Genomic DNA, 20,097 nt, shown 5'->3' with positions numbered 1-20,097 from the left:
GCTGTCATTGCCATTATTAGTAATAGTTTCTATTTAACTTCAGATAGTACTCATGAATATTATTAATCTTTAACTCATGTTTATTAAGTACTGTCAGAATTGCTAAATTGAAGGCATTTGTCGATCATACTCTAGTAAACAAATAAGCACAGAATTAAACATTTTCAACTTTAGAGCTATAAATTTCATGTTACTATTTTATCATGTGTATACATGTTTAACTTAGGAAATTAAATATAGTAACGTTTTCTTGTTTGATTTTATCTTTTATAGGTTGTGTAAATCCACTTGGGGTCACTGTTCCATATATAATAAGAACCCACCTCTAGGATTTTCTTTCAGAAAATTGTATATGCAGCTGGATGAAGGCAGCCTCACCTTTAATGCTAACCCAGAGGAGGTAAGTGAAGAACTTGAATATTTGTAATAGTTGAACTTTATTACCACCTTACTGCAGCTTTCCAATATAGTAAACTTGCAAGTAAAGTAACAAGTCATTGAATATTCCCTTTCAAGGAGGAAATCACTGAGAAGACCACTAAGTAAAGTTAATGCTGTATAACATAGTCATTTCTCTTTACCTTACCAACTCACATTTTAAATCTTTCTACCTGCTCATGTTGTGTGGCAGCTTCCATGACATATATGCGGTCCTCTATCGAAAATGATTAAAATGTGACTACAGTATATGTGGAGAGCACAATATGTTCATCAAATTTTATCTGCAGCATTTTCTTCCTGTTTTATTTTTCTGTTTAGTAATGATGCTACTTTTATCAGAGACAGTCACAAAGAACATTGTTCATTTGTGACACATCAAAATGTTGTCTTCTTAATGCCTTTAACAGTCCATGTTGCCATAGAAACTGCTTATAGATTGTCATAAAATTGAACAATTTTGTATTAACTAATTATTTCTTACTATAATGTAAGAATGATCAAAATGTGAAGACCATTCTTTCACTGATTTTTCCCCCCATTCTCATTTTAATATATATTCTGGAAAGGTTCAGATTCTCAGAAATGTTTTTCTTTTTTCCTCAGAAATGTTTAAATGCCTACTAGACTTATTCTTAGAAATCTAACAGAAATTATACAGCACTCAGAACTACTACTTCTAGGTGAATTCTTTTCTGTGGAAAAATTTAACTGGCAGTTATTTTAATTTAATTTTCAAAAACCCAACTTTTTTTCATTTGTTGTAGCGGTATTAAGGACTATTTAAATTAGGCAGTCGAATATTTTTTAAAAATATCTTAACTTTTGCTGTGTCATAATTAGAAATCTGTTTCCCCCATGCAAAATATTTGAATATTAAACAAAAATACTGATTTTATAAATATGCATATAATACAAATGACATTTTAAAAATTAGGTTGATTTTTACTTATTACATATGATTTCTTAAATTTCCCTTGTATACAAATAAAAAAATATAACACCATTGCAAAGCTTTACTGATACACCATACATTATCAGTTAAGTCTTAGCCCCACAAATGTAAATATATATATATATATATATAGTTTCTTAGTGATAAATTGCTTCTATTTTATATATATAAATATATATATATAATATATATATATTATAAAGCCTGATATAAATATTTAAGAAATCTGTTCTCTCACTGCTGTTTAAGAGTTTTGATGTTCCGATTGAATAGAGGACTGATACTTAATTTAGAAGGCAAATGAATGGATAAACTCATAAATTTAGGTTTTGTAACTTATCACTTGATTGGAAATTTTTTCTGATGCATTTTGTCATAAAATCCACTTCTTTTTACTTTATTTTTGGTCAAATCCAAGTTCCGTTCCTTCTAAATATATGACAACAGTAAGCATGTCACTTTTTGATCTTGTACTGTGGCATAGCTACTCTGTACAAGGGATTCTTTTACACCTACATATTTGAAGAATGGCATGGTTTCAAAGACTTCATTATTCTGTTTATTAGAATTTGACATTACTTGTAGCTAATTAAAATAGTTCATATGACAAACTTTATAATAAGATACATATTTTGCATTAGTCTCTTAAGTTAGTCAAATGATGATTACTGGAGAACCTTGGCAGAATAGTACAGTATTTTACTTCAGATACATAAGAATCAGGAAAGGCAGCTATTACAAGCCCCAGTCTTATTATGCCCAATTTATCAAGGGATTCTGGTTCCTGTCATGAATTATACTGATAATGAGTAAAACTGTCATGTTTAATTCATATCACTTGCAAATGTTACATTCTAAGGAAAGTATAACTTGGTAAGTACTGAGTTGTAGATTTACAAAGTCAGAAAAGTTGGATGTAACTGCTGATATTGATTATGGTAAGTAGTCATTCCTTGCTAAAGGAGTACCAATTTTTAAAACAAATTATAAAGTCATCATTTTTATGCAAAGATGAAACCATAGATAGGCCCTCATATACCAGGATATGATATGGATAGTTTTAAATATCTAAATAGGAAAAGCTAGATGTCAAAATATGTTTCCATCTTTGCAGCTGCACATATCAGACTATAGAGTTCTTGTTACACCTCCTCTACTGTGTTTGGAGGGGTGGGCAGAGAAAAAAGGTAAAATTAAAAGACCTCTCTTTAACAAAACTTAAAAAAAATTTTTTTTAAGTTGAATGTTTGCTAAGAGAGAGGATTGAAGTTATTAATTAAAATAAGATTTTTAGATCTTCAGATTATACTTATCCATCCTACCTTCCATTGTTATTGAGAGTTGGCTGTATTTTCTTTTTCTTCACCCCCTTGCCTGACTTAAAAGATATCCTGGAGCATTCCAAAAGCGTTGAATTCACTATTCTGAAAGGGGCATAGTGCTGTCAAGAGGCATACAGCTGAACCTTTCAGAGTGACTTGTGGTTCCAGAATTCTGATTCTATGCTTTTATGAACATCAGTAGCTTCACAGGTGTTACCTGATAACAAAATAGAATCTATCTTTACCAGAATGTACCTGTGTTATAAATAGGCAAAGAAGGACATTGAAATAAATACACCTGTAGATGCTGAGAATGAGGAAAAGCATTTTAATAACTATATTCTGTACTTTATTTCATTGACTAATATAAATAAAATCAGCTTGGTTGTTTATCCAAGTCAAGCCTTCAGAATTAAAATCATGTAATTGAAAGAGTTATCCTAATAGATGTTTTTATATAGAACTTATCTGTATGAGTCATACTTTAGCCAGGTCTTAGAATGACTCTTACCAAGTTTTTTGAGTGCTAGAAATCAGGAAGTACTTTTTGGAGGTTGATTTCCCCCCCTTATTGGGGCACTATCATCAGATGTGTTATTTTGGGTTCTTTTAAGCCTGAGAAGTAAATTAGTTTTGATGATATGTGTAAATATAAGTGTTGTTTATTGTAAGTACCTGAGGTAAGATGTGTATAATTGTTCAGTATTATAAAAAGTCTACTTTTCCGTAATTTCTAGTTCTGTACTTATCATTTTGATAGCAAGCATCATTAAAATATTATAAAAATAAGAATACTTACAGCCACAGGGAACAAGATTCTCCAAAGGACATCGTTCATGTCACGGATATGGGTAACCAAACTCCACAGCAACTGCTGGCAGTGGCTCATGGGGTGGGGGAGAACATCCGCACAATTTGTGGTACGATTATCTAGCACGCTGTTGTTATCTGCATGATGTTGTGATCTCAGCTGTATGTAAAGTCTTGATCTTGTGCATGAGCTTGTGTACTTTGTGGCAGGTGACCACATTCTAGTAAAGGAATGTGCTAAAAACCATCTGTTTACATTAGGCTGTATTTCCCCTGCATGTACAAGTTACGTGTGTTGATTTTATTCTGCTAGCAGTATTATAATAAAGTAATTCAACTTCTCAACCAACTAGCTATATTCCTTGATCTCCATTTAGTATGAAACAGTTTCTTGACTTAGTTATTTTTAAATTTGGAATCTGAAAAATTGGGAGCAAACATGGTTTAATTTCAGTATGTTATAGGTTTTATTTTTGTTTGTGTAAATATGTTTTTTAAAAAAATTTTTTAAATAATATTCTTGGGAGGCCTGGGTGGCTCAGTCAGTTGAACATTGGACTCTTGGTTTCAGCACAGGTCATGATCTCAGGCTCTGTGGGATGGAGCCCCTCAGCGGGAAGTCTGCTAGAGAGTCTTCCTCTGCCCCCACACCCGTGCCCCTCTCTCTCTCAAATAAATCTTAAAAAAAAAAAAAATTCCCATTGGGGTCAGGTAAAAACAGTCTTTTAACTATATAAGCACAATTTTCTTGCCTTCATAAAGGAAGACCCACATGCATGCATACAATTTATGCATAATTATTAGAATGATCTGGGATAGACTCTATTATGAGAAATATTTTAAATTGGACCTGTGCACACATTTTAGATGGACGTGCATAAGCAATTTATGTTCATGATAATGTATTCTTTTTGCTGTTGGACCAGCTAAAATATAAACGGGGAATTTGTAGTTCTCCATTTTAAAAAGGAACTCAGGAGTTTATCCTCAGACATTAAATCTTACTGACTTTTTGCTCCAGTATACAGCAGTAAAATGTTCATTACCATTACTTCATAGCATAGCAACAGTGATGAAAAATAATTTTTATTTTTATTCCTGGGGCTAGAAAACCCTGATTGGTATCATCAGAATATACAGATAAGCATTTTCCAAATATATTCTGTGGAATAATTATTCCACAGGATAATGGACATAGTCAAAGGAGTCCTCAAGTCTAATAAATTTGACCATGATAGGTTATGATTAGTTGGCTTATTTAAAAAATAACTTTCAAAGTCTTTAATACATTGATGCACATTGTGAATACGTGTTGTGTGCAGTATTATTCAAATTTATTTGACATAGCGTTAAATTTATTTGACAGTGTCCTTTTTTTTCCTTTGGTAAAGTAACATTCCAGCAGACACATTCTGTGATATGTTAGTATAGATTATCCGTATCTTACTATGTGTAAATAAATATGAGTTCCTAAATGGATAAACACCTAGCTTGAATACCTTCGTGTTCACTGACAGTTATCTGATGCCTATTTTACCAGTAATCTTTTTTCTTTTGAAAGTCTATGAATTTATATTTGTTTTCTTTCCTTTTGTCTGATAGTATTATAAAAAATAAATTAAAACTGAGAGTTGTGCCTTGAAAGACTGAGAGATTTATCCATGTTCTATATTTTGATTATCATCTAATATGTTAAGGAAAATGTTACTTTGTAAAATAAAACCTTATAGAGATATTGAATTCAAATAATTACCTTTAGACATTGATACAAGTATTCGTATTAAGTAATTTATACAGATCATTTATCATTACATCCTTGATATTTCATTCTCTATACTAACTCTGTTATCTCTTGCAACACAGATATTTTCAGCGAAGACTGACAGGCCACTAAGATGCTTTTAAGTTTGGCAAGTGTACTGCCCACTTTTCCCTTTATGTATCACCTAGGGTATTTTGGCTGGAACGAACAGACAGTTTAATAGTGGCTTAACCGTATATATTTATTTACTCCAAAGAGACCCAGAGGTGGGTATCCCAGAGTTATTTCAGTGATAGACTGATCTCATCACAGACTCTCAAGGTGTGTTGACTTCTGCCTTCTTTTGGTAATAAGTTGGCCACCGCCACCCAAAATATCACATCCTCGTATGAAAGTATCCTCAGCACAAAGATGGGGCAAAACAAAGAAACTCTCCTCTAATTCCTTATGCTTAATAGGAAGAAAAATATCTTTTCAGGAGCCTTCAGTGTACTTCTGCTGATTTCTAATCCACAGACTGAATCACATGAACATCCCTAGACCTATTGAGAACAGAAAAGAAGGGATTACCTGATTGACATAGAGTTACCGTGATTTAGCAACTGTGGCTGAGATGCTATAAGCAATAAAAAGAGTGAAATGGCTTTGAGGCAGGCCCAAGCATCTGCAACAGTAGTTTTACTAGTGAGCCACTTACAAAATTTGTTATTCTGCTTCTATTATTTCTGGGCTCTACTGGTTTAGAAGCCTACCAAAAGGAGGAATATTGATAAGTGGCACAACAATTCAGATTGGTTGCTGAGACTACCTTCTTGGAGTTTTAGGTCTTCCTGCCACTGAGCAAAAATGACCAAAAAAAAAAAAAAAAAGGATAAAGGTCGATAATTACACTGTGGTTGAAGTAACAAAGCCCAGTTATCAGTGGAAAATAGTTTTTCCCACAATGTGGGGAAAACAGAAAGATAGAAGTGGAACTCAGGAGCTGTCTTCAAGGTTCTTCTAGTACCACTATATCCTATCATAAAAATAAATTTTTAAAAAATCACATAGCCCTATGTGGGCAGGGTTTATTTTTTTATATTATATTATATTATATTATATTATATTATATTATATTATATTATTTATTATTTTTTAATGATTTTTTATTATATTATGTTAGTCACCATACAGTACATCAGGCAGGGTTTAAATCACATCACTTAGACTACTCACTAGGTAAAGAACTTCAAACAGCTGAAAAGATAGCTCCATTCCCAGCCTCAGGAGTTGTACACAGAGTATTCCAACATAATCATGCTAATTTTATTCCTTTTGGCTTGGCATCCACTGCAATCCACCTGTAAGATTGGAGGAAACATGTGCAGAGAAAATTTTAAGTCTCAAAAAGAGACAAAAGAAGGTAATACTATATCTATGTGTATGTGTACACACCTGTATGTGTATATACTTCTGGAACTAATGTATGAGCATATAATGACAGGAACAGGTGCGGCCATGTTGCAGCCATGACGGCTATTAATAACACAGGGAAAATAGAGCATTAGGAAGGAAGAATAGGGTCCATGAGCCTAACAACCCTGGAGCCAAAATACTTTGAAATTTCTTTTTATATTAGAAATTAAATACCTTTACTTTTTTGGATAGGGGTTCCTGTTGTTTGCAATCAAGAGCGTACTAATGCATTGTCATCACTATCATCATTATTTATTACCCAAACTCATTAAGAATTTGATATGTAATCCTGAACACAAATTATTTTTATAAGAATAAACAGTGCTCATTTTCATTAACAAATTAATTTTATCCCCAATTTGCTGATGAGAATCTAGTCAGAGCAAAGGAGCTAGTTGACACTGAAAGGAGTCCCTCATTATATATAGCTTAAAAAGCTTTCTCCTCTATTGGAATTATTTACTCAAAAGAGCAAAAATACTCAAGTTGATTGTCAAAACCCCTTTCCCTTGATTAAAATTAGAGTCAAAGTGAAAAACTGTGCCTCTCAGACACTGAATATTATCCTCTCACTAGATAATTCAATATTTTCAGTCTGGTTATGACTAGTCAGGTCATACTAAACTGGAGGCCATTCACTTTTTTGAGGGCAACATGGTATGTGTATAGGTGTGTATGGATATATCTTATCTCTTTTTAATCTGATCCATCATGTGTTAATTTTATGTTTAAGTAGGTAACTTTATCCTGTGTCTTTTAGGTTAACTTTATTTTACACCCTGCCGTGACCATAATAGATCTTGACTACCCTCCCCTTCCCTTGTCACCAAGAGTCATTCCAGTATGTGGTATACAATGACCCAACAGAAGTATTTGGACTCGGGGTAAACCTTTTAGAAGCTTCAAAGGGAAACAAATTTCCCAGGCCCTCTTTCGTCTTAATCTAATTGAAAAAGAGATTCAGACATAGAATATTCTATAGCTTGTTGATCAGTCAAACCACCGGATGCATTTTGCTTTTGTTTTCCCCAGTATGTCATGGGAGATACTGTTATCTCATTTAATGTGAATTATCTAGGGTAAATAGAAATTAGTGGACAATGTATTAATCTAGGACTTTCAACTAGAAGAAAGAATAAAGTTAGAATATTTTAGCACCACAGCACCCATACTACAAATTTTAAAATGTGCAGTGCTGAAATGAGCAAGATTTTTTCTTTGTTTGAATTTTACTTTTGTTGCCAATTTAGATAAATACACCTGGTGAGTTTACAATATTGTGGTAATATTTTAAGTACATTTCAAAGAAAAATCTGTTTATCTTTTATTTCCTTACCATATCCTGACCATCTTAATACGTCCATGTTCTTTATTATCTGATGTGACCACAGTTTCAATGAAACTTGACAGCACTTTCTAGACCTAAGTTCTCAATTTTAATGTCCAAAGCAGTTTTCTGTCCTACACATCTTGTCTGAATGTAGCAATTGCTAATACCAATGTCACAGTAAATGTCAGTCTTAAAGATGAATTCTTTATCAGAAATCTAAATAGTATTTCCTCAGTTCTTGGATGTCATCAGTTGTACAGCATCCATCAAATTAACTGCAGCTTTTGAAATATGGAAGTATGAAGGAAACACTACAGTAAATGCAAATTTTTTACCAACTAACTATAGTATACATTTATCCCTAATATTATATAACATTTTCTTTCATGTCATAAAGATTTTTAAGATGCCTTCTTTATAATAAAAACGTTAAGATCTTTGTGAATCACTTTGGCCATTAGCAGGTAAAGATAGCATCAGAGTGACCCATTGCTTTTTTATTATTTGTACTGGGACCTCCAACTTTGGAGAGTTTATAATTTGAGGTATTTCAAAGTACACTGGAATTTTGATCCAACTCATAGGTTTTTGTTGTGGTTATTTTCTGTTCTTTTTTTACCCCTTAGTTTAATTATGTAATCCTTAAAAGCCGATAGCTTCTCTTGAAAGCCACCTGGAGGCTTTGTACAGATTCATTCAATTCAACAAATATTTATTAAGTATCTCTCCACTTACTAATTATATGACTTAAACCTTGGCAAATTATTTAACCTCTGGGCTTCAGTTTCCCCGTCTATAAAATGGGGACAATAATATTTGTGATTCACAATATATGTTACTGTGAATATTAAATGAAATAGTGTATGTTAAATGCTTAGTGCCTCTAAGCGCTCCCCAAATGTAGCTTTATATTTATACTAGAAGTACAACTATAACAACTTAGACTATCAAGAGCCAAGCACTGCTGTAGGCATTGGGGTTCATCCTCTCTCGGAACTTTCAGATTCTAGTAGATAAATATTTGACACCTGCGTAATGTTCCTTCATAATGCATGTATCGGTCACACCAACATCTGCTAGCTTTAAATGATGACACCCTTTGTTTTTAATTTCATTGTCTAGCATGTGATGAACAACCTTTTGCATATACAGTAACCTTTTGTGTCAGTGGTGATGCTTATTTTTTATCTTTTTGAGGACATTTTAAACAGTAATTAGGTGTCCAAAATTATGTTCAAAAAACCTGTGTCATGGCTGAATATGGTGGTGGGACGAACAGATACTTTAATTACCTGAATAAGTATACACATGGGCTAGCAGTGAAACTACTGTTTAAATTCCAGCTTGCTTCTCTGCTTGTCTACCATTAAGGTTTGTAGTTTTTCTTAGTGTTGTTTATTTCAAAATTGTTTCAGAGCTGTTAAAATGTATTTATAAATGTACATATTAGAATCTAGAATGAGAAAATTAATTTTTATTTATCAAAGTCAAGTCGATCATTTAAATAGTTCTGTTTGCATGTGATTTTTATAAAGCAGGAATTCGAAATTAGCAAATATTATATTCAAATGTGTCACTTTCTCATTAGTTTGAATTATTATTAATTGTACCTTAACCTAATAGAGTTTTATTTCCAGATTTTGACTAGAATGTTTTCTTTTTCTGATTTACAGACAGTTTAGATAAGAAGGGGCCTTTCCAAGAAGTTTACTTTAGCTACCAGCAACTTGTCAATAATAGTAGTAGTAGTGATTTATCATTAAGAATTGCTTTCATGTTCTTCATCTTATTGATCTATCCCAGTCAGCAGATTAACACTTTTGGGGACTATTAGAACTCAAAGCGTGACTCTTTTTCTGTTTGACTCTATGAAAACTAATTAATAGGAACTAGCTTTTGTTATTTAAAACCTGGATAATGACATTTATATGATTTTGTCTGATGTCATTGCTTTCTCTCCTATGAAAAAAGAAGCACAATCATCTGTCTTACATTTCTCCTCCATTTCCCCTGGACTCCATTAGAAAGATTTTCCATTTTTCTTTAGATCTTCTTTGAACTATCCCTCCTTTATGTGAGATTTCCCATTGACGTGTTCTGGCTGGAAATGATTTAGGGTGTATGTGTGCCTATTCTTAATAGTTGATCAACATTGTACACTCTGCTGTATGGAAGATTCCTCCATATATTGTTTTGGAAAGCTGAAATCCTTGCCACTTTAAACAAGGTCTATAAATAAGCTGTTTCATTCCATATTTCATACTCAAAACTGAATAATATGATTCTTCATTATCCTCCAGAATGTTTAATTCTGGCCACTTTCAGTAACTGTATAAGAGGAAATTGGCTGACCAATACACCAATGCAAAATGTTTATAATAGGGGAAATTGGATGGGGTGAGCAAATTGGGGGAGTGGAGCCAATATGGGAACTCTTTACACTTTTGTTCAATCTTTCTGCAAAACTGAAACGGCTCTAAGAAATAAAATCTATTAATGAAAAGAAAAGAAAAGAAAAGAAAAGAAAAGAAAAGAAAAGAAAAGAAAAGAAAAGAAAAGAAAAGAATTGGCTGCAGTATATTAGCACTGTCTCTCCCCAGCTGTCACTTCCCCCACATGAGCATGGACAGTATGTGCTCTCTGTTCTTCCTAGGGAAGAGACGAGTGGAATCTGCAGTTCAGATTTCAAACTGACATCAAAATCATCTTCACATTTCTGTCCCAATTGTCATGACGTCCTTTCCTCTTAATTATAACTAAGTCACACAGAAGCTTCCACTGACTACTTATAGGCACCTCAATAAGAGGAAAACTTTTCTTGTCATTCTTATAATCTTTTCAGATGGGACAACTTTAAAAACTTTGGCATAGTTTTTACTTTAGTCTTGGATTCTAGTGACTAGATAAGGAATAACAATTATACTATGTAGGTGCGCCTGGGTGGCTCAGTCGTTAAGCGTCTTGCCTTTGGCTCAGGTCATGATCCCAGCGTTCCAGGATCAAGCCCTGCATCGGGCTCCCTGCTCAGCAGGAAGCCTGCTTCTCCCTCTCCCACTCACCCTGCTTGTGTTCCCTCTCTCACTGCCTCTCTCTCTCTCTCTGTCAAATAAATAAATAAAATCTTAAAAAAAAATTATACTATGTATAAACAGCTTAAATTAGCATGAAAAAGCAATATCTGACATTTCTACAGTATGCTGAAGGTCAGTGTTACAACAGAGGAGAATGGTATGGAAACTTACAGAAGAAAAGGCTGCAAAAGCTAGTGGGTAGAATGAAATGAAATGACAGAAGAAAAGCTTCCATACTTAGTCTTAAAACTTGCTCATTAAGTAATCTTCTGCATTTACTTTGCAACTAAAAAGCAAGGTGTTAATTTATTACTTGCACAGTGTATATATCCCCAGATGAATTTCACCTGTTCAAGTTCTATGTGTTTTTTCCCTTAACTATAGAATACATATGCTCTGATTACGTAGGGAGAGTGAAGCCCTCAGTTTGTTTCTCAGACAGAGGGGAGGGGGTGGGGGAATGGGATAGGCTGGTGATGGGTAGTAAGGGCACGTATTGCATGGTGCACTGGGTGTTATACGCAACTAATGAATCATCAAACTTTACATCAAAAACCAGGGATGTACTGTATGGTGACTAACATAATATAATAAAAAATATTATTATGAAGTTAAAAAAAAAACGTAAGGAGAGAACTGCTGACTGACCAGAAATTAATAGATTTTTCATTTTGCTTAAGTGATTCTGAAAACACTATAAGAAAGAAGAAATAGTGTCACCATCAGTGCTATTTTCAAACAAGACAATGTGGATGCTCCATTTGACCTATAGAAGGCTGCCCTCTCTCTGATGTGCTAATTATTTTTTACTATCCAGAAAATAAATATCTATAACATTTTTTGTATCTTAATTTTTACATTAAGGTTATTATTTTTAATGTGAAAAGATGACATTTCAGTTGTTCATTTCACTGTGGCTAAAATACATATTTGAATATTATTGTATCACTTCTCACTGAAAGAAAAGGTAGAAATCTAGATTGAACTGTGTTGTTTTATAAATATTTATTGTTAAAATTTAAGGATTGTTATTTTAAAAGTCTTCAGATGTCCTTTAAAAAATGAAATGTAGCATCCAATTTGCTTTCTATTATCTAATTCTCCTAAGTGTAGATTTATTACCTGAAAAATAGTAACCATGGTTCTGGATTTTACATTGTATACATAGGCAAATTTGAACAAAATTAGTTAAACCAAGTTTTTTAAAAAATATCTTTATTATGCCATTCTGTAGGAAAACAAGGGTACCCCCAATTTTGTTTTAGTAATGATTTCTGTTATTGATACAAACTGCTACATAATGTTTCTGCCAACTGTCAGTGCCAATAGCCAATACTTTCAGTATCAGTGGTCAGTGGGTTTTGGTTTTTTTGTTTTTTAATTAACAGTGTATATTTTTTAAGTCAGTTTTAGGTTTGCAATAACAGTTGGTTCTTTTTCATTTGGTTTTGCATACCCAGTTTTTTAGAATTCACTGTGTTAACTGTATAATTTCTGGTCCTGAACATATGTATAGTAGATTTTGCTTTTGAAGCACACTGTGGATAATAATGATTTGAATCAAAAAAAAAAAAATAAGGCTTTATTAAAATGGAAGAGAAAATGCGTTTATTGATGTAATAGAAGAAATGAAAGTAGATGTATCTTAAAACATGAATTGTATGAAAAGAGGCATTCTTACAATAATAAAAAAAAAATAGATGACTAAGCCCTAACACATTTTTTCTTTTTCTTTTTTAAATTTAAATTCAATTAATTAACATATAGTGTATTATTAGTTTCAGAGGTAATTTAGTGATTCATCAGTTGACTATAACACCAGTCTCATTACATCACATGCTCTCCTTAGCGTCCATCACCCAACCCCCCCTCCCCTCCAGCAACCCTCAGTTTGTTTCCTATAGTTAAGAGTCTCTTACGGTTTTGTCTCCCTCTCTGATTTCATCTTATTTTATTTTTCCCTCCCTTCTTCTGTGATCCTGTTTTCTTTCTTAAATTCCACATATGAGTGAAATCATATGGTAATTATCTTTCTCCGAATGACTTATTTCACTTAGCATAATACCCTCTAGGTCCACCCATGTTGTTGCAGATGGTAAGATTTCATCTTTTTGATGGCTAAGTAATATTCCAGTGTGTATGTATGTGTGTGTGCGTGTGTGTGTGCGTGCACGCATGCGCACACACACCCCACATCTTCTTTATCCAACACATTTTTTCTTGATTCTAAATTCCTTCTTGATATTGGTGTAAACAATCTGTTCATGATTTCTTGAATTATTTGTTACCTCCTACACAAATTACATCAAAACAGTTCACCACTCTAATTTGATTGTGTAAGTCTTAGAGCTATCATTTATATAAGTTTTTAGTAACATACTCTATGGAGTCTGCTTTACAAAATTTCTTTCTTTTTTTTCTTGAATTACTGCAAACATCTGTTCTTAAAATGAGATGGGATGAATTTACATTAACATCACAAGGGTTCTCCCTGCTGCTTTGCACTCCTTTTGTTTATTCCTAGTGGATTCCCAATGTATCACATGTGGAATTTAAGAACGGAACAGGAACTTATTCCTAGTCGATTCCCTGGATTCCCCTTGTGGATTGAAATCTTTATTACTTCACTGTGGGATCCAATTCAGCTCTCTTTTCTAATTCTTTCTAGATGGTTTATGCACCCTAAGAAGAAAACCAATATGCGCTCTGCTTTCTGCCTTTATCAGTTTCTTAATATATCTATCCCTGAACCAGCACCGTTGTCCTGTCCTCCAGTCTCAGGAAGCATTATCAGGTCCTTAAGTCTACATTCATGATCCAGGATTTTTCTTTCCCTCTTTTAATCAGCTTCATTACTTTCCGGAATTCTTTTATATCACTTAATTGGTTCCTCTGCTTCTTCCATCCTTGTGGTCATTGCATCCAGTCGGTTTCAAATACCAGTTTTTGCATTTTTCATTTTGGCCTGATTGGTTTTAAGTTCTTTTATCCCTGCAGTAAAAGACTCCCTTGCTTAGTCTTGTATGTGTTTCTCAAGCCCAGCTGGTAACATTATGATTGTTGCTTTGGAGTCTGGATCAGGGGGTGCCTGGGAGGCTCAGTCGTTAAGCGTCTGCCTTTGGCTCAGGGCGTGATCCCAGTGTTCTGGGATCGAGCCCCACATCAGGTTCCTCCACTAGGAGCCTGCTTCTTCCTCTCCCACTCCCCCTGCTTGTGTTCTCTCTCTCGCTGGCTGTCTCTTTCTGTCAAATAAATAAAAATCTTTTTAAAAAAATAAAGTCTGGATCAGGCATATTACGTACCTATTTTGATTAGATCCCTGGTCGTGACCTTTTCTTATTCCTTCTTTTGGGGTGAATTTCTCCATCTTAGCATTTTGTCTAGATCTCTGTCTTTGTGTTAGGAAGGCCAGTTATGTTTCCTGCTCCAGAGAGTAGTGGCTTTATGAAGAAGAGGTCATATACTGTCTAGGGCCTGGCATTTCAGGAAGCGTCTCTGGTGTGTGCTGTGTGCACTCAGCCACTGTGTTATGGCTGCTCTGTCCCTCAGATCAGTCCTCTGCAGGGTTTCTTCCTTGCCTGCAGTGGGAGTGTTTGGACCTTGGCCAGAGTGTGATGAATTTTAATTCCACTTGTGTTTTCAGTCCTTCACTTGCTCCCCTTTTCTCTACCTTGCTGCTTTCATTATCTCTTATTGCTTCTTTGTCAATCTTTTCCTCTCCCTGTTGGTTCTCTTTCTTTCCTCTTCTGACATGCATGGGTCAAAATTGTCTTAAAAAAAAAAAATTTTTGTGTCTCTTTTTGACCTTTAATGTTCTTTAATATTTTTTCCTCCTTTGTACTAATAAATTTTTCAAATGACTGGGCTTTCAGTTTCCTTACCTTGAGCTTATTCCTTAGCTTTCTTCTTAGACTTGAGCCCCCATCACTCTGTAGAAAGAGACCCCTTGAAAGGCACTACTTTCTTTTCTCCAAATCACCAAATCCATTACCTTCTTTCCCATTTTCATCTCCTTGAGCTACCTAAAGGAAAAAGGAAACTAGCCATGTTCTATGCTAGACACTTTCATATCTTCACAGTAGCCACTTAAATAAGATTTTTACTAATTAAGAAACTAAGGTTCGGAAAGTTTGAGTAAATTATGTTCACAAAATCACAGAGCCATGATTTGGTCCCTCTTCTGAAAATTATGCTCTTTCAACTGTACTAGGTAATTGCATTGTGTACTCTTTTCTTTACATTTCAAAGACTTTTAGCCTCTGGGACATTATTCTGTCTCGGCCTTCTTCCATCTCTGCCTACTCCTTTCCTGATTGTTCTTATTCAGGATCCTTAGTCTGTACCTTCAACCCACACTTTTTTCTTTGTCTTATTACATTGTCAACTGCCTACTTTGCCTTTCTAGTTTTATCTATCATCACCTGAAGGTCAACATTTTGAAGTCCAAACTCATTACTGTTTTCTTTAAATCAACACCCTCTGTAACCTGTGAGATTTTCCCCCTGTCAGTCTTTTCCCTTTTCATCAAAGACAGAAACATCAGTACCTTTATCTTTCACTTTTCATTATTCCTTGGATTGATTGCCAGCATGGTAACATGTGCTCTCACCTCTTATTTTCATTTACAAACGTAACATATGTGGATTTTTTCATATGTTTTTAGGATAGATTATTTCCTTTGCATTTCTGTTGCATTAAGCCTGCACAACTGTAGTAGCCTACTGTCTAATTTCCCTTTAATTATTTCTCTTTATATTACTGTCAAATTTATATTGTAGGCCATTGTTTCATCATGTTAAAACGCCTTCAGAGACTTCCAATTACATATAAGGGAGAAAATAAACTACTTCCCTTAAAACTCAGTGCTATTCCTGCTACAGTCTAGTTCCAAGTCTAGTTCTCAAACCCAAGATAGTTCCCTATTTTCCCGAAAATTGCCTGATTTTTTTATTTTATAATGCTTTTGCTCATCTAATACAACATCGACTAAAATATTCATCTCCAGTGTTCCCCTCATTCGGAGCTATTTAAACCACTACCATTCCTTCAAAGTAGATATCCAGGAAAACTTATCTAAATGTCCTGTCCCACAGTGATTTTTCCTTCCACTGAACTACTGAAATGCTTATTTTCCACACCTGTTCATTTAGGCCCTGTTTGCCTTATATCATTGATTTGTTATGTATGCATATTCTAGTTATTTGTGTCCCTGTCTCATCTCCCCAGGCAAACTTTAGATTTTCTTAGAGCGAAAATGTTTTATACTTCTCAATGTCTGTCACTGAATAACTTGCGTATATCCCTTGCGCTTAATACATTTTAAATGAAGATGTAGATAATTTTAATGTGTTTGTTCTGATTCAATGTTTCAGAAATGCTTTTAAAGCAGATAACATTCCTCTCTCTCTCTCTCTCTCTCTCTCTCTCTCTATATATATATATATATACACACACATATAAACAGACAAACGTATATCTGTTTTACGAACTAGTCTTTGGGTATTCATCATACATTTAAATCTAAAGTTAAATGGATACTTCTTTTAAAAATCACATTACTGGGGCACCTATCCTGTTGTTAGCAGCTAGAAAGACTAACCCATTTGTCTGGTTATAGAGTGGATATTAAAATTTGGATTATTTTTCCAAATTAGTATTTATGATTATTTATAAGAATATCTCTTTCTCGGGCACCTGGGTGGCTCAGTTTGTTAAGCATCCAACTCTTGATGTCGGCTCAGGTCATGATCTCAGAGTTGTGAGATTAAGCCCCTCGTATGCACTGAGCGTGGAGCTTGCTTAAGATTCTCTCTCTGCCCCAGCCATTCTCAGGCACATGCTCTCTGTCTCTTTAAAAAAAAAAAATCACATTAGTAAGGAATTTAGGATTTGTAATTGAGTGTTATTTTATGATTTTCCAGAAAAATATGAATCTTAATGTATACATCCAATCTATTTTCATGATAGGAATTTTATTTATCCCACTGTAACTTTCCTTTAAAACTATTTTTTTTAAATAAAATCCATTTTGGTCAATACCTTCTAGATGACAAAAACTTCCCTTTATGCTATGGAGCCAATTCATTGTAGGACTGACACCATCATGATTTAGCTTCGAGTTATATGACAAAAATGTTTTAGAATTATTCCTATGTGAAAAAAAAGGAACTACACTATGACTGTAACAATTCAGATAAACCTGCAAGTTGAACAGTGTAGAGTTTGCATAGTGGAGTTAAAATGTATATAGATTAAGCAATCAAAGTAGACTAAGTAGTAATAATGTGAAGCTTAAGCAAATTTATTTTGGAAATGTAAAAAAAAAAAAAAGAATCAAATAAATGACAAACCATTGGCCTTGAGCAACTTGGCTGTAATTGCAAGTGAGGCCTTCGTTACATGGCACTAACCTCCCCCACTACTGACATTCAGTAGCCATACTTCTACATCAGCTAGAATAGGGATTCCTAACCTGCAGTCCTTAGAGGGGCTTCAGGCATTTAATGTGTATTTTAAAAATGTGTATGTGCATTATTCTGGGAAGAAGTTCTGTAGCTTTCATCAGCTTAAGATCTTCACTAAAACCATACACAATGCATGTTCTTTTTCCTTATGGTAAAGCCTTTCAGGTGTCATAAAGTCTTAAACTTCTTTCCTAAGTATCTTCTTTAGGCCTAATATCAGTACATTCTTTAACTCTTCCTTATCTAACAGGGATTCTAGACCCTTCAACAATCTTATCTGGTCCTGATTTCCTTTATCTAGATAAATTCTGGTTTGTCAATAGCCCCACAAAATGTGACATCCAGAATCTGACACTTTTGTCGTGAATTATGTGGGCAGTAGTGAGCTATAGCCTTCCCTTTTTCTGGAAACTGTTGGTATAGACTAATAATAATGTTCATGATTTCCTTTGTCTGTGAGACACCACACATGTACTCTCACTCTGCTGAAAGCTCTAGTCCTGATTAGTAACGTGCTCTGTGGTCTGGGGCTCTCTCTATACCATTCTTCTAAAACTACATTAAATATTAAAAAAATACTTATACCACTTACTAAACAAATATAGAGTTATTCAACCAATCTCATACAATGTTTTCTTTTGTAGTTCATTGCTTACATAACAAGATAGGAATTCGGATGGTTGCCACCTTGCTTATTAAAGAAAATTATAATCTGATCTCATTCCTTTTCCTATTTCACACCCCTTGACCCGTCACTTTGATAGCCCTTCTGAAGTATTCTTCCTTTCCAGAGAAATCCCAGGCTTGAAAACTGATGCCTCCTTTCCTCATAAAACCAACAGAGTTGGTTTATTTCGATCTGTGTCCCTCGTTGTCAGGATTGGGTTTCAAGCTGTTTGTGTTCTTGCTTACTCCTGTGTATATGATTGATTTTGGAGACTTCAAGTTAGGTGAGGGATTAAATTCTTAAAACATGTATTCCTTAAAAAAGGAAATTATCAACAGCATACTTTTAGGATACTTACATGAGGCAAATACCAATGCTAATTTGTAACTAAGGAGCATCAAATGATATTAAAAGACATATATCATATGATTAGAGAATTATATTCTATTCAATGGATCATTTAGTGTTTTTTAATATTTTGTATAATTTTAAAAATTGATTAGAATTAGTTTTACATCTCTTAAATATTGATTAACAAGTAGGTATAAATAAAGAACCTATTAAATAATATTTAGTTGACATTCCTTGGGGTTTGAATAGCTTAGATTAAAATTAAGCACTGCAAATACTTTTGAAATATTGTTATTCTCTTAAATGGAGGAATTTTGGAAAAAATCAAACCTGACAATTTTTTACTAAGTAGATGAATTAAAACATACAGTCAACTCTCGATTATTCAAATTAATGGAGGAAAGGATGGAACAAGCATTACTATTTCTTTAGTCCCTGCCCCCTCAGACAATTGCTGAGAGACTCATTCCAAACAAATTCTTTGGCTTTCCATCTTGACCATGTGGCATTTCCTAGCCTTGTATCCAGGACGCAGTCTGAAATACTGCTTACAATTGAGTTGACAAGAAAGTTTCATGTTATCACATTCTGCTCTTCTTAGGCACATTTTTTAATCCAGAGCCTTAGCACTGCTTTTGTACTATTAAAATTCACATGAGAAACTGATAACATTGTCATTAGGATATTATCCTCATGGCTCATAAAATTAGTTTTATATTAAAAAATCTTATCTTTGAATTATAATTTACAGATGATTATAACCTTTCAAAGGCATTACCTCATGGTACCAAATTGCTTTTTAATTTTTTTAATAGAAAAATTTTATGAGATTTTATCTCGAAGAGTCTTTCATAAAAATTCTTCCAACTTTTTGAATTCTTAATGGGTGCAATATTTCTGAGTAGTATATGTGTTTGTAAAAGGGAAGAAATGCTGAAGGAATTTATGTGTGAAAACAGTATGTTGTGTGTATATAATACATCATTTTCTCTACTAATTAACTGCACACAGTGTGCTATTATCCAGACATAAGTATTCATGGGAATGCATGTATCTGGATAACTATGAGTTGAAATAAACACACCTGCCTTTTATTTCAATAACTGCGCATTCAAATCCACATAAGGCATTTATTTGAATGTGATCTCCATATACATGAGAAAACATTAGTTTCAGTGTTCAGTTTTTTTGTTGATGTTTTGTTGTTGTTGATTTAAATCTAAAATAGGTACAAACTGTGGATAATGCTTCTCTGGAAAACTTTGCATGCAGGGAAAAGGAAATTCAAAGATAAATCCTATGAAAAATGTTATATTTTGCCTCACTATAAATTGAAGCTAAATTCTTATGGAATATAGTGATGCTTAAAACCAAAGTATATACACACCATAAACCTACCTGGAACTGTGCCTACTTTACTTTAAGTTAAATAATTTAAGTATTTTTCTTTACAGAATAAAGTTGTTGATCTT

General features: G+C 33.7%; 1 protein-coding gene across 1 annotated transcript in view; it reads left to right on the top strand.

The window, feature by feature from the left end:
- FBXO8 (F-box protein 8) overlaps positions 1 to 20,097 on the top strand; it is a 45,164-nt gene that overhangs the window by 21,194 nt on the left and 3,873 nt on the right. The window contains exon 3 of the mRNA XM_026518877.4: positions 274 to 400. Within this exon, the coding sequence (XP_026374662.1) occupies positions 274 to 400 (127 nt within the window). The remainder of the gene's footprint in view (positions 1 to 273; positions 401 to 20,097) is intronic.

Source organism: Ursus arctos, unplaced genomic scaffold, assembly GCF_023065955.2.
Source record: "Ursus arctos isolate Adak ecotype North America unplaced genomic scaffold, UrsArc2.0 scaffold_11, whole genome shotgun sequence".
NCBI classification, from domain to species: Eukaryota; Metazoa; Chordata; class Mammalia; order Carnivora; family Ursidae; genus Ursus; species Ursus arctos.
This window is presented reverse-complemented; position numbering and strand designations above follow the sequence as displayed.